Source organism: Takifugu rubripes, chromosome 1 (genome assembly GCF_901000725.2).
Source record: "Takifugu rubripes chromosome 1, fTakRub1.2, whole genome shotgun sequence".
NCBI classification, from domain to species: domain Eukaryota; kingdom Metazoa; phylum Chordata; class Actinopteri; order Tetraodontiformes; family Tetraodontidae; genus Takifugu; species Takifugu rubripes.
Genome location: NC_042285.1, coordinates 5,259,836 through 5,275,416, shown reverse-complemented (window position 1 = coordinate 5,275,416; position 15,581 = coordinate 5,259,836). Strand labels below are relative to the sequence as shown.

Sequence of the window (15,581 nt, the reverse complement as noted above, 5' to 3'; positions counted from 1 at the left end):
AATTGCAAAGCAAAGGGAACGTGTTTTAATGTAGCACATGGAATTATCGTGGTAGCAACATGAAGAGATCAGAGGGACGGATCTACTGGGACTGAACTGCCACTCACGGGAGAGGAGAAATGAAGCTCAGCTAGGGCTACTCTGATGAGCTTTAATACAAAATAGAAGGAACAAATGGGGCATTCCTAAACTGTGTCACACAGGTTGAACACACACATGCTAAAGAAATTATGAAGAATGATTGACTCTTGATGCATCGTCTACAAAGCAAAATTGCATCACTGGAATGACTGGATTAAATTTACCTCAACACATCATAAAAAAGGCAACACAAAAAAACAATACCACCTACCAACCTAATCTGGTAATTTTTTCATCTTGAATAAATAAGTAATCATTTTCTTGTTCTACTCCTTATCAGGACTTTAAGAAGACCCTAAGACACCCAACCCTCACAGCTCACTGGTAGAGCTGAATTCCATTAATTATGTGACCTACATATCCCAGTAGTTAATATTCCACAGATGAGTAGAAAGAAAGACAGAGTATATATTTGCCAATAAAACAGAAGATGTGCAAAACTTGGAGCTCTTTGGGAATCAAAGTTTTTCCTCATATGCTTTTCCGAGGTCACGCACTGGAGTCCTTTGTCTCGTTAAAATGCTCATATTTGGGTTTGTGCTGCCTATCAAAAGGCAAAAATGGTTTCCTGTGAACTACACAGCCAGACTTAAACTTTTGATTTTCCTACAAGCAATGATGAACTACACATATATAATGATCATAAAAATAATGCAATTGTTCACTCGAAAAACAGCAGCAATACCACAGAAACAACAGTTTTTAGTTTTCTCCGCAATGTTTTCTTGAAATATTTCTCTTATATCAGTGTAAAATCAGAGAAATGTTGTTAGCTATGGCGTTAAAATGGCTTATTGTGACACACATCAGGGAAGATGCTCAGCATCTAGATAAGAGTGGGGGTGCATCAACCTCAGTGGGGTTTATGGGCTGATCTCTTAATCAGTGTCCAGAGTATAAATGAGTCTTCTTCTGAAGGCTGAGGCACTGTCCATCCTGCCTGCCCATCTCTACTGCCAGTCTTAGCCATGAATATGGAGCTGTTCTGTGGCTGGGAGCTTGCTTATGTTTTCTGTCTGATATCTAGGCCCCATTCCCATTTCAAAGGGAGGTCCACCCGGGGCCTTGACTTTTTGATCTGCCTGGCGACTGAGTCGACCACCTGCATGTGGGATCAGTTGCCAGTGAGAGCAGACAACCCCACAGCTTCAAAATATACATACTCACCCCCCCACACACCACCACCTCGCCCTCCCACTTCATTGCCCTTCACTATGCCCCCTCCTTCCATGATGCTGCCTAGAGCCCTATTGGTCAAAACTGGGTCTGGAGCTGCATCCAATTCCTGACTTCTCTTACTATGAAGAGTGAGATGTTTACAATGGTCCTTCTAAAACCGGGAAGACTGTGGCAACAGTCATAGGGCACATTTTCTAAAAATGAATTGGCCATTTGTCCATTGGTCTTAAAATATAAGGCCTTGAGTTTAAAGTCAACCATAATAAAAACCTAATTAAGTAACACTTAAGATTAAAAAACATATGAGAGCTATTGTGACGACGATGATTAAATGTGTGTGATGTCTTAATTAAAACCAAAAAGTGTTCACAAATGTGAGTCAAAGATGAACAAAAAATAAAGACACTGGATGACCAACAGTACAAGTGACATCCACTAACTAGATGAACACCGCTGAAATGAAATATTGGCTGTGAGGATGAGACTAGTTATCAACCTCAACCCTGATGATCAACATCACCTCGAGACCCTGATTAATACCAATTACCCTGAATGACAGTGATGAGTTTCACAGACATTAGCACGGATTCATTTTCAAACAAAGCAACAGCTATTTGAGATATGTGTTTTTTCTCTCTCAATGTCTCTTAATTTGAGTGTTACTCAGAGAGCCTGAAAGTTAATTGGCTTTCTTGAACCCTGACAGCTAGCTTAATGAGTGTCTAAGTGTCTCTCTACTGGGGTTACATCCAACACAAAATACATTCCAGAAAAGTTTTAAGAGTTTCAAGAACAATAAAGTGAATGTGGATGGCATTTGTACATTTGACCTGGTCAAGACCAAAGCATTTTATAAGGCAAACCCTGTATATTTTTACTATGCCAGTGCCAAATAATTCTTCAAATTAAAAACACTATGTTTCTGCTCATAAGGAATAATAAAATGCTTGTTTAGCTAACAGGAGGAAAGAATTTGCTCCTTTTAGTGACGGTCACCTTTGGAGGCACAAGCCATCCCCAACTTTGAATATATTTTAAAGAAACTGACATGTCACAAGCATGTAATTAATCAAGCAAAACTGGAGGAGCAAATACTAAAATAAAAAAAGAAAACTGTCTATAGGGAGTGTTTGGGAGAGATACTGTTGAATAGACCAGAACATTTTGCAATCAGTTCTGTATCTCTGGGTATAAATGAGTTCTGATTCGTTTTTTCCAGCCCACATCCTCACAACAAAAAAAATCTACTATAAAACACAAAGAGACAAAATGAAGGACTTTTTGTTTGGCATGTACGTGCTGCTCCCATCAAGCAGAAAGGCGGGTGGTACTGTGAGATGCTTGGAGCCAGGCCCCTCTCACCGAAGGCCTCATAAATCCTGATTTGGGCGGGTGCTAACCAGAGAAGAAGAAACATGTCAAAAGAGGGGGCTGGAGAGTTGGGAGGCGGGGGATGTGGCAGCTCGCCTCTTTAAATGCTACATCTGATTAAGTCTCCCCATTAGGTGACAGCTGAACTTTAACATTAATATGATAATATTTAAATAAGTGTGTTATTTACTTCAGCACCAGAGCGGGAGGAGGGAAGGAGAGAGGGAAGGAGGAGGAGGGAATGATGAATGATTTCTGGACAGCTTCGGGTGACGCGTCATGCAAGCTGACCCCCCCGCACCCACTACCCCTGCAGTCTTTCTCCTCTTCCCATAATCAGGCTTGACAAAATGGAGACATATGCAGAAATATTGGTTACAGTCGGCGTCACAGCCCTTCTCAGGCCTTCCCTCTCTAGTAAGTGCTGACCGCACTCTGAGCCGCCCTCCAAATTGTCTACGGGCACTGAAGCATCTATTTCAATTGGCACTTCCTTCCTGGCCCCCGGATTTTACATTTAGTCGGTGTCATTTACATATTACTCTTAATCAAAATCCACAGTGGGCGATGGGCAGAAGAAGAAAAAACAAGAAAGCAAGCACGAGAAACAAAACCGTTATGGTTCAGGGTTAGGCACACAGGCACTTTATGAAATGGAGATGTGACAAGACATTACCGTGTGTGTGTTTGTGTATGTGTGCGCTGACAATGTGCATGTGCGTTAGATGGTGGCTGCAGAAGACAATGCACTATTGAAGGATCTGCGTGCGAATGCCTGTATTCGCATGATTGCGAGGAACTGCCTTTTGCTTGAAGTAGCAGGAAATTGAAGAAGATTTTTTATGGGCGGGAAAAAAAGACAATGAAGAGATGTACAGAGATATATACAGTTCACGCTTGGTCTTTCTCAGCCTACCCACTAACCTTAAGGGGATTACAATAGAACTACAGTACACTTGCAATAGAAGTACACTTACACTGTTGCAAAGTTGTAATACCTACAGACAATACACCTGAACAATTCAATTATAATTCAAATTTAATTTAAAGCCACTCTCATTAAAGGGGGAAAATCAACTGCTCAAAAATAAAATAACTCCAAATGATAAATGGACCATTTTTACGGAAAGAAAAACCTCAAACAAATTTTTTTTGGCCATCACAGGCTCACTAATTCATTTATCTATTAATTTTTGTGATCTACAGCAAGTGATGATGCAGTATTAGGCAATTAAAAAGAATTGGTGGATCAATTTGAACTAATTATGACCTGTTTCAAAGGAGGGTGACATAAAGAAAAACAGTTAGGACACAATACACACAGAGAGGTGCGGAAACAGTGTCCCTACCTGTGTCTTACCTTCTCAGCATGCCAGTGAGGATGCGGGAACTCTTGCCCAGGTTGGCGTCTGTTTCTCTCAGCTGGGGGGAGGGTGAGATTAGGCAAGCAGGTTAACTCAAGAAAATTCATAAGAGTGTAAAAAATATTTTCTGATGCAATGCCCTGCCTACACAAAACAACTGCCTCATTATATTAGTAATGGAGACAGAAAACATATGATTAAAGCACACAATGGACACGCTGTAGATCGGAATAGGAGAATAATGGAGGCGGAATCTGCTGCCAATAAACACACACATTAGAAGAAGGAAGGTTACAGCAATAGAGATATTATAGTTATTATCTTTGTGCAGCCTTGTTTTACCTGCTTTAAAGTAACTAATGTTTTCATCCAACGTTGGAAACTCCTTTCACACTGCTACAAAACATCGTTTCACTGTGTAACTCAGCCTTATAATTTTAACAGATTTCTCTAAACTAGAGGTATACGAATAGTTAGAGTCAATTAAACCTTTCAATTCTAAAATACTTCAAACAAATGTTTTAAACACACCTAGTTACACACACAACCGGTAATTAATAATTGTCGTGTTTAACACTAGAAGTCCCAGCATTTTTCTGTCTACGTAGAAGACCCACATAGGGGCCATTTGGCCCGACCACTTTTCCCGAATACACTAATCACTCATTTTGTTATGGTAATGAGGCTGTTAGTGGCAGTGTGTGGGGTGAGGGGGTCACACCTTACAGTGGTGAAGTCATGTTGGCTACTTCTGTGTGAATGTCAGCAGCATGCACAGCATGATTCAAACACAGGATACCACCAAAAAGAAGCCAAACACCATCACACTCTACAACACAACAAAGTGCGGCGTCGATGTCATGGACCAGATGGTGCGAGAGTACACTCTCCGCGCAGGAACACGGCGCTGGCCAGTAGCAGTGTTCTATAACATGATAGATATGGCAGCACTGAATGCACACGTGCTCTATCAGTTATGCACCGGGAGGCAGGAGAGACGGGTGGAGTTCCTGCTGGAGCTTGCAAGAGAGTTGGCTCAAACCCACGTGGGTATGAAAAAGGCCCAAAAGGAACAATTATTTCGGCAACAACCCTCCACACCACAACTAGGAAAAAGAGCCAAGTGTCAGGCTAAAATTAAATGTAAGGACAATCATGCAACTGTGCGCTGTGTTGACTGCTACCGATATACATGTGGGAAATGCCGAAAGGAGCAATGGCAGTGCCAGGATTGTGAGTGACTGCTCAAATGTATTTCACTCATAATGCATGGCTTTTCCTTCCTGTTGATCCTTTCCACTTCCGCATACAGCTCATAGTCCAGTTTAAGTCTTTATGGCTATGTTCACTGAGGTATTTATCCATCTCACAACTAAAGCTTGCTCTCAAAAGAACCTCCTGAGCTGTAAGGTATGTCCCCTCCCCCACACAGGTTCAAGTGGCTCCGGCCGTGTGCCACTAACAGCCACATTTCCATAACAAAATGAGTGTCCACAGGGGGGACTTGGGGCCAATTGGCCCTCTTGTGGGTTTTCTAGGTAAAAAGGCCAAATGGCCCCTCTCTGGGACTTCTAGTGTTAAAAAGGCCCGACTTGGCTCATGTTATCCTTTTTGGCCTTCCTATAGCCTCTTGTGAGGTGTTTGTACATTTACTGGGACACAACCTGGGTGGGGGTGGGGGGAAATGCTAACACTTCACTGAGGAGAGGAGCTATCAGTGTGTACCAGTGTCTTCTAACTGTAGCTGCTTTTCGAAATAGACAATGAGTGAGTGTGAAGAGGAATCTTACACCATTCAGCTTCACACCTTTCTTGGATAGTCAAGATTGTTCCCCCATAAAACTGCTCAGACGTATGTTTCTATCTTTATAGTGTACTGTACTTTCAAAGCTTCCTCTTAAATCATTCTATCTTTATTCCTCTTTGGCCCAGATCATCTTGTAGTCATCTCCCTTCTCTGTTGTCTAGCATCTCTTCCCATTCTGTCTTTACTTCCTTTCTCTCCCTCTATCCTTTTTTCCTTCCCTCTGGCAGCCAGGTTGGTGTGATGCAGGTTGTGAGAGCCAAGGATACAAGTGCTGAAGGGTTGGAGTTGGGGGACCTGGGGTTTGGGCCCTCTGGCAAAGACAACAAGTCCTACAATTGTCTGATGCTTGATTCTACCCACAGATTCATCTCCCCAGATGCTTCACATGTTCTCCCAAAATATATATGAATCAGTTCTTCTTTCCTTTCATTTTCACTGCCTCACCTAAACTAATATTTCATCCTTTTACCTAAAATTCCCCATATTTTAGTGCAGTTCAATCTGATCTGATCCATAAGCTTTCTATTTATAGGTTACAGAAAACAGGAAAAAACATCAGTTTGAAGATGAAAACTACAAATTAGTCCTTGAAGAATGGAAAACTATTGGCTCTTCTTGTGGTTAGAATGATTAGTTAAGGATAAGTAGTAAGGCACCCTTTTTCTTTTTTTAAATTCATAGTTCCCTAATGTGTGGCTACAGATTAATGCATAAAGCATGCAAAGATCAGGGGCTTTGGGGATGCTGGTCCATGTTTTATTAATTTGAGATGAAGAATTATTCATCTGGGGGAACGCATTAACCATTTGAGTACAGAATAGCCTCTATCCTCCCCAGAAAACAGGAATTTGGTTTTGATTTACAGTGTTAACCGATGTTTTTGTGGGTACATGTATTTGCGTGAGTGTTTCACACTAGCATTGATGTAAACTATGATCGCTTCGTCTTATTTGTCTGGGAAGTGTAAAAAGAAGACGCTGACCAGCCTTGTCATGTCTTTACGTCATGAATTTTGTTTTGGTCCCATCTGCTGCCTTTAAATGCTGACAATGTGCGTGTGTGTGTGGGGGGGTGTGGGGGGGGGATTCACTAAAGAACACTCATGGGAGAACAGAAAGGGAAAGTAAATGCCAAAAAGAGGGAGAAGGTTTTCTCAGTAGACGTTGAAGACCATTTTGAAAGGAGACGTTTGATTTTCTTTGAAATCGCCTGTGCAAGGCCCACTGCCATGTTGGGGTCTTTAAGCATTCTGCGTTGAGGATACCGCCAGTGCTGAGACCCCTTCCTATGTTTGCTTTCATTTTTTCCCTGTGTCTGCCTACCTGTCGGTATGGTTGGATGAAGATGGGGTTGAGGGGAGAGGGAATCCGAGGGAAAGTAGTACGGAGTGATGGAGCAGGTGGGGAAAACAAGCTAACACTGACTACATAGGGCACAGTAAGATCAACATTTTAATTAAACTGGACATTTAGGCTGAAAAACCAATCCCACAATTCAAATATGATATTTGCTCTGAGATAACTGTTACATAACTGTCAAAAATAGGAAACTGCACATACTGTATATAAGGCATGTGTGTGAGGAAACCAGACAGAGGTGAACTCTGTCAACGCTAATTCACACTGCTAACATCATTACATTCTCACAGACACTTGTTAGAGCAGACAGACGAGGGAGTAAACGTGGCATTTGTTGCACTCACCCTCTCTCTGGCTCTCTGGATCTTCTCACGGTCAGTGTGCAGGTTGGTCAGGATCTCTTGACCCACTTGCTCTGTAATAGAAGCACTGTAATGAGAGGCACGTCGGACAGAAATGATCTTAACCTAAAGTTGAACTTTACAGTAAGTGTTTTCAAAACCTTATAAAAGCTACTATGGGTGAAAAAAGTTATCATTTCTGCCAGCAGCGTCCAGTTGGCCAAGGCATTATTCGTTAAGCCATTTCTAAAAAAATGCCTCTTGTCAGTTGTTGTAAACACATTTAGCATGGTTATAAAAAAAAAAAAACCCTGACAAGGCACCTGACAAGCTTGTCAGTGGTCACTGTCATTTTCTTGTCCCATGGGTTGAGGACGGGAAAAGAAAATAAGATAAACCAAATGAGGCCCCCCAGCTCCCCCTTAAAATAACCTACTGGTTCTATCACTGTAGCCATACTGCTCCACCCTTAATGTTTAAAAATAAGAGAGGTAGATGGTGAATCATGGGGGGAGAAAAAAGGAAAAGAAGTGAAGAATCTTTGCATGGATCAAAGACAGGCTTTCAAGCGCACCAAACAAATCCGGAATAAACAACACAGTTGCTGACTGTATTACACTACACAGGTGCCGCACACCAAAGGGCCCACGTGCTGAGCGCCTGTTTGGGGGGAGCAGTGGAAAAATGGGCTACATCTGGCAGCTAAACAAGAGAAGAGAGAGAGAGAGAGATGGAGGGAGACAGAGGAAGAGGATCAGGCAAAAGTGGAGGAAAAAAAATAAAGCGCTCTGAACAGAATGACATGCGTCTTCAATTCATCCCGTCTTTTATGCCCTTCTACACAATAACTGACTCAAATGTCTCTCTTCCTGCCTTCATTAATTTCTAATCTGGGACCAGACAGATTGAAGGATACCCAGATTAAACAGTGCAGTCAGACAGTCACTTGTGACAAATAGGGCAGATTAAAAGACTGAGTGTGGGTATTAATAACCATAAAGATACAAGGCCTCCCCTGTCCCCACTGGAGATGAACAATAGTGAAAACAGGAAGGCAGTTGTAGAGGAAGTCTTCTGTTGAAGAGACAAATAAGCATATCTATCAATCTCTGTCAGGACTATGGTATTCTTTCTTTCTTTTCTTTTTTTAAAATAAATGAGCATGAAAAGGGCTTCAGGAGCAGCAGCACAGCTTTTCTGATACCGAGGGCATCATTAAAAATGTGTAACAGGTTAAAAAAGATAGCTCAAAACTTGGCCAAACTACAATGCAATTTGTTAAATTTCATTGTACACAAAACTGGATGGGGAAGATAAATCCACTGGATTACCTGACAATCACGGTGATAAAGACAGCACATGACTTCTATTTCTCTTTCCATCAGAAAAAAGCCACAATCCCACGATTTGTGCAACAGTACCAGATGTAAACTCTAAAATGTAAATATTTTCTTCGACGTGGCAACTTCAGCACGGTTATTCCTACACCGGTAAACAAACCTGAGGCCAATAATCTAGGATTTTATGTAAATGAGGAGTAAAACAAAACACAAAACTGCAGACACAATAACTTCTGACCGAAAAGTTTCATTGTAGCTTGTTAAAATAAGCACTTTAGTTTGCTGTGCGGCCATTAAAGTGTCTCCAATCCCCCCAAATTTCTCATTGTCCCTTTCAGAATTTCCTGTTCTGCAATGACCCATTAGACGTGTATGCAACAACCACAAACCCTCCCACCCCCCCCCAGGGAAATTGATGGTGTTTATCATGTTTATTGTGTATATTTCCTGTGCATTACTCATTCACTGGTGTGTATCCACATTTCCATACATCTCATTTTAATCTAACTGTCCAAGGCTCTGAGTAAAATATAAATATATTGCTTAATTTGTGTGAAAGCATGTTTGGCTTGTTTTTCTGTGGTTAAACATCATCAAAACTACAAGTCTGTAAGAATATTAGGCTTTTCAAATAAAAGAGAACATTAACATTGATGTAATATGCCATTTAATTATTATCAATAATTCCACTTTAAAACTGTCACCGCCTATCTAAACCACTGTTGCCCATTAGTAATTTGGCGTTATATAAATGGAAACTGGAATATTGTAATATTTATACATATTTTTACAATAAATATATAATAAAAATATGATGCAGACAAGAAGAACTAATTCATGGCTAATGCCTGGACTTGTTGCTCGTTAGTGTATAAAATATTCCCCTCCTGTTTAAACAGCTATTAACAATTTAAATAACCCTGGCCCAGAGGCCTTGCTCTGACTCACTTGTTAAAGATTCCCATCCCCCAAGGCCCATTTAACAAGCCCATTATTCCATTACATTACACTCATACCAGCTGCAGAGAGCCTTAATTTAACTCTTTTCGCTAATGTAACTGTAGAAAAGAATTAGTATAGGTAAGTTGAAGGCATAAATTTGATTGAGAGGTGAAATAATGTCTGGATGAAGAATTAGGCACATTATTGACACAACATAATCCATCTCCAGTGTTCATCCAAGCTTGATACCTGAGCATTTGCCAATATGATAATATGGAAGCTAAATATATTTGCTGGATAATTAAGATAATGTTTCCAGTATTATTGTAATAATTAGAACAAATAAGCCAATCAGTCTTTAGAAAATGGATGATATACACTATTAATCTGTGTATAGCTGACTGAGCACATTTCTAAGAAGCAAAATAAGCAGGACAGGCTACAAAGCTACAAAGATGTATCTACTTTGAAGAAGACAAAAGCTCTAGCCGCTGCTGATATGGGAGAAATTTACAGTTGTTGCCCAAGTTTGTGACTACAAAAGTCTTTAATAGAGTAACAGAGGGGAACTCTCTTGTGACCATCTGACTCAGTGGAGAGAATACTCATAGTATTTTCCATCAAGTAAATGACCAGATGCATACAGGAAACACTTTCCTGGGTAGATTTAATGACAAAAAGGTGATTTTACTAATTATACTTGTTCCTACACGAACCCCTACGTTTCTATTCTCTCTTTTCGCCTTTACCTCCAAAATAGAAGAGAGTAAAGCTACAGTGTTGAGATGTGTAAATCTGGTTGAAGCCAGAGAAACCCTAGAAATGTAATCTCAGTCCAAATGTGAAGTCTGCAAACCTTGTCAATTTCATCTATAAAAGCAATTAAATAAGAAACCTACATGAAGATGTTTTTAAATGCATTTACAGCTTGTGTTGTGGGGACCTTTTCCTTCTCCTAAGCTTGCCTGTCAGCTCTATACCCTGAGAGGGTACAAGGCCCAACAGTGTAGTGCTCTGAGGCTCAGTGCAGGTAGTTTTAATCAGTTGAGACCATAAACTTACGCTCACATGAGCCACACACTCCAAAACAGCAGAGGAACTATAGACACCACCTACCCGTGATTCTCAAGCGAATAAAGTTAAATGAGGAAATGCACTGTGCTCAGTCATGGTGGCATGAATCTTGGAGCTTTGCAGTGTTACAGGAGAGAAGACTATAAGCTTCTACTGCATGTTTTGTTTGTCTGAGAAAAATTACTTTTTTACCCACTGAATCGTGTGTTTAGTGTCCTTGTCTCACTCCGTAATGCATTTTAAAAGTAGCCTTGGTGCGGAGAACTTGTAGAATTGAAAGCACTTGAAATATTGCGAGAACAAAGCACTATTCTGGACAAGGAGAAACCTGCCTACAACAGTCCGGGAAGCCTTAGCCCATGCATTGCTTCGTCCCTATGCATGTGCATGAGCAGCGTTGGGCAGTCAGGGTGGATTTCTGGGGCCTTTCTTCACACCGCCAGGCTCTGTATTATTCATCGCCTGCGCCCTGACCCCGCAGAGCTCCTGTTCTGACAAATCACTTCTGATTAAGACAGATCTCTGTTAGTCAGACACTCAACTTGGCCTATTCATCATTCCATAGAAAATATCCCGCTCGGCTCACCAGTCCCTCCTCCTCCCAGTGCGTTTGCCTGTCTGTCAGACCGAAGCAAAGCGCAAAAGAAATTTCCGATGCCATTTTAAATGGCTGATTATAGACAATTGGTGGACAGAGAGACGCAAGGGTGTCTTATGGGTGATAAGACGCAACTTTAATGGGTATAAATGACCGGGCCTGTAGGAGAGCAGCTGGTAATAGAAACATTTGTTTAAAGCTATGCTGGGGTGGAGAGAATTGAAAGGCACATTTTCCTTCTATTCAGCTCCCCCTCCTCTTTTCCCTTCACCTCAGCCTCAAAGTCAAATTTTCAGATCACCAGAGTTACATGTCTTTTAACAGCAAAGCCTTTTTCACATTCATTCAATGAGAATTGATGAGGCTTGGAAAGGAATAGTTTGTTTTACATTTATGAAATTACCCCTACCTACATGTCCCCGTAGACACAGCTGCAGACACTCTTATGTTAGATTGCCTTTGGTTAGAAAAAAAAATGTAAATGCACCATTTACTGTAAATGTATTTTCTAATACTGTCAAATGTCTGAGGGCATTCATATGCAAAGTTATGCCATAATAAAATACAGCAAGCTGTTAGACTGTGCCGGGGAATCTAGTTGACCACAAAGCTATTGTGTTAACGTTTCTAACAAACCAGATTAAATTAACCTGAACGACAACCCCGCTGGTGGCAGGGGGCTGACAAGCATGAGGGGTAAGTGAGGGTTCCTGTGAGAAAATTGCCTGGATTTAATCAAGCAGTCTTACTGAAGCATCCAAATGAAAACTAATGGACTTGGGTTCTTGCTGTGATTGCCCCACATGCAACAATATGTGGGCAGGAGCTATTTTTCACAGGACTTCAATTAAAAAAAGGAATTTCAACAGATGACTGGTCAGACCATGCACCTATTCTATGTGTATCCTGACTGGTCAATCAGTGCAGGCCTATTAATTCCATTTCCAGTGCTGGGAAAAAGATGTTTTAATGTGTTGATTAAACTTTTAAAATTGTAAAAAAAAAAAAAAAAAAATGTATGAAGCACAAAGCAAAAAAACCAAACCAAAACAAAGCAAACCAAAAAAAACCTGAAATTGAAAGTCACATTGGAACGAGTTAATCTGTGTATGCATTATTCATGGTGTTGACATTTGTGTCACACATTTGTGCTTGGCACTTTTTGACTTAAAAAGTAGTGCATGAATTAAAAAAACACAACCAAACAAATAACTTTCAACATTTAAATTTAAATATTTTATGCAAGCACAGCATAACAAATAAAGTAAATTATTAAGTACTCTAGAATGCAACCTTTCTAATTTTATCACAACCACAGCGACATGGAAATATGACATGTTGTCATGGTCCTTTCTAAGATCAGTTGAACCTTGAAGAGCCAATTTATCCTGAAAGGTTGACAAAGACTAAATGTAGAGAACAGGGTCAGTTAGTTCAAATCAGGCACATTTGAGTTAGCATCCACTGCTTAATTCAGCCAAAAAAGTTTGTCAGAAATGGACTCAGGCATATCTATATGGAGGGCGGAGAAAAGGGAGCGAGAACTTGACGTGCGTTTTCAACAGTTTAGGAGCACTAATCATCGCATTACTGTTGATTAAAGCCTTTTTACGTCTTTAATCAGAACATTGACAGGCAGATCAAAGAGCGAAACACAAATTTCTTGCCTTTTAATTATCTGTACAACACCACACCTCGGGCAGCTCATCCCTGCCTATCTCCTCAAACTCTGCGAAAGACTGCAAAAGGAGATCTAACGCTCTACAACAGTTCATTATCCAATAAACTCAGAGATGAGGGGGAGAAAACACAACCCCCCCCCCCCACACACACACACACATTTAAGCAACGCTTAAAGGCTTTACGATTAGTAAAGGGGGATGCTTAGTGCCTTTTTTATTAACAAGTCCTGAATTGGAACACCTTAATTATGTTTGTCAAAATCGGACTTGGAGTCAAGCTCATTTGCATGTTTTGACAACCCCTGTTGGGAGACTCCCTCAATTTTGTTGTTGGTGTGCTAGGAATATTTAGCACTTCAGCACCTGCTGATAATACGTTTTTTTACTGCTAAATAAATAAAATAACTCAAATTTCTTTTGTTGGATTTGCCCCCAATGGGCCCCTATTGTTTGTGAGTTAGAGCCGAGAAAAACATTGAGTGAAGCAGGCACAAAGGAGTCTGTCTTGATCGAGGCTTGATCAGTATGCCTGTTTAAAACGATGAGGACGTGGCGCCTTTCACAGTCCAACTGCTCCAGCCCAGCTGTTTCCTGTCAAGTCGTTCAGACATCTGAAAAAATCTGTGCTAGTTTTAGAAAAGATTTGGCATCGCTTTGGAGATTCTCAAAAGTCCTACATGTTCCTTAGCACTTACAGCGCTACAACAGATTGCTGCGTGACTCGTGATCACATCCTATTTGAACATAAGAAAGCAATGGTCCACTCCCTTCCTTCCCCCATTAGCGGCGCGCTAAACGAATCCCTGTTTACGTCGATGATATGTAAAACAAGCATGCTCGAAAACAAACAAACAATCTGTGGGGACACAGGACTGTCAGCAGCAATTTAGCAATGGGAAAAAAGGAGGCCATGAAAGAGAGACATCAAACATTAGCCTGAATGGAAGGAAGGCGTGGGCCATTAGAAGTGGTTGCACTGACAGGATCTGACAGTTGGAAATACTTAAAGATTTTTTCCCTCAAACTTCAACTTCATTAATACTCATGAGCTGAGGAAAGGTTCCCAAAAAGGGTCAAAAAAGCTTGTTGAAGCAGTTCAGTGAAAGGCAGGTTGCACAAGTGCAGTCAGTTCAGTCTCTTAATGGAAGCCAGGTTATTGCTACCATTTAACATAGCAGGTATGTTCTGTCTTCTTTTTCATCCCTAACTGAAAAGACTTGCAGAAAGAAAGTTCCATCCATTCATCAATCCATTTTAACTGCTGCTTATTACTAAGTGATGTTCATCAGTCACTAGACAATAGTCCGTAATACACCTTGGACATGTCGTTTGTCTATCATAAAACTCAGATAATGTACATTTACAATGTATAATTAGTGCAAAATAATAAACAATACAATAATTCAGCATAATCTTGAAACATATTTCTGTAATCCTTACATCAAGAGAAATGCTAAAATTACTAAAAGCGAGACTTTTTTATACAGTTTTCTTCTGACAGGGGAATTAAAGCCTCATCGTTTGATTCCACTGTAATACTGAGTGTGACAGCACAAAAGCAACAGAACATATTTTGTGCTTCACTCAAGTGTTCAATGATGCATCACACTTTCCTGCTCTTGTACAAGGAAATAACCCTCCTTTTAGAAGGAGAATACGAGGGGACTCAAAAGAGTGACACATTCAGTTCCTAACTTAACAGAAGCTGAGTTAAAGGGAGAAGAATACGATTCAATTTCAAGTCTGAACACACACGACTTGAAAAGTTATTTAATACTTGTTTGTTTTTGCCTAAATTATAGACAAGAATTTTAAAATCTGGCTCTTGTGCAAATAGAACAATGCATAGTGGGTGTCAACTTGGCCACTCATAGTGCCAAAAAACAAAAGTATAAATGCATCTAGATCCATAGGGAAGACACTTAAAATCAATGTTCTTCAACAAGCAGGCTAAATTCCTGAAGAAGTGTGACACAAACACAATATAACATGGTGCAGCACTGGTGACGTGACAAGGTTGTCTCCCGTTCCTCATCGAAAAGTAAAACACATATGTCTGCCACTGTCTCCCTCGCTAATGAAGCATATCTACATTTTCAGACATGGCAGAACTAATTTAATCTACCTTCTAAGGGACCTCACCACCATCAAATTAATTATTCATAAAGGACATATTATAACTCAATTGTCTCACTGAGAAGCTGGTCCTATTTTAATATTTTCCTGCCTGTCGCTCCCTTTTGTCTTGGATTCCCCCTTTTAAAGCAAGTCATTTGCTTTTAATCTATTACTGAACAATACACAGCGTCACTGTTGCTGCAGAACAAAATTGCTTTTTTGTTGTTTTGAAGTTTGCCAATGAAGGTGACAATAGGGTAGGGGAG

At 40.5% G+C, this 15,581-nt stretch overlaps 1 protein-coding gene across 7 annotated transcripts in view; it reads right to left on the bottom strand.

The window, feature by feature from the left end:
* The window catches only part of vti1a (vesicle transport through interaction with t-SNAREs 1A), a 94,889-nt gene that overhangs the window by 23,524 nt on the left and 55,784 nt on the right, over window positions 1-15,581 (bottom strand). For 4 of the 7 annotated variants that reach the window (XM_029847440.1, XM_029847469.1, XM_029847431.1 and 1 more), the window contains 2 exons: window positions 7,565-7,635; window positions 4,052-4,113 (listed from right to left, as the gene is read on the bottom strand). In XM_029847440.1, coding sequence (XP_029703300.1) covers window positions 4,052-4,113; window positions 7,565-7,635 — 133 coding nt within the window. Of the gene's footprint in view, window positions 1-1,370; window positions 3,962-4,040; window positions 4,114-7,564; window positions 7,636-15,581 lie in introns of those variants that run through there. The other 3 variants (XM_029847459.1, XM_011621702.2, XM_029847449.1) reach the window with 2 other exon arrangements.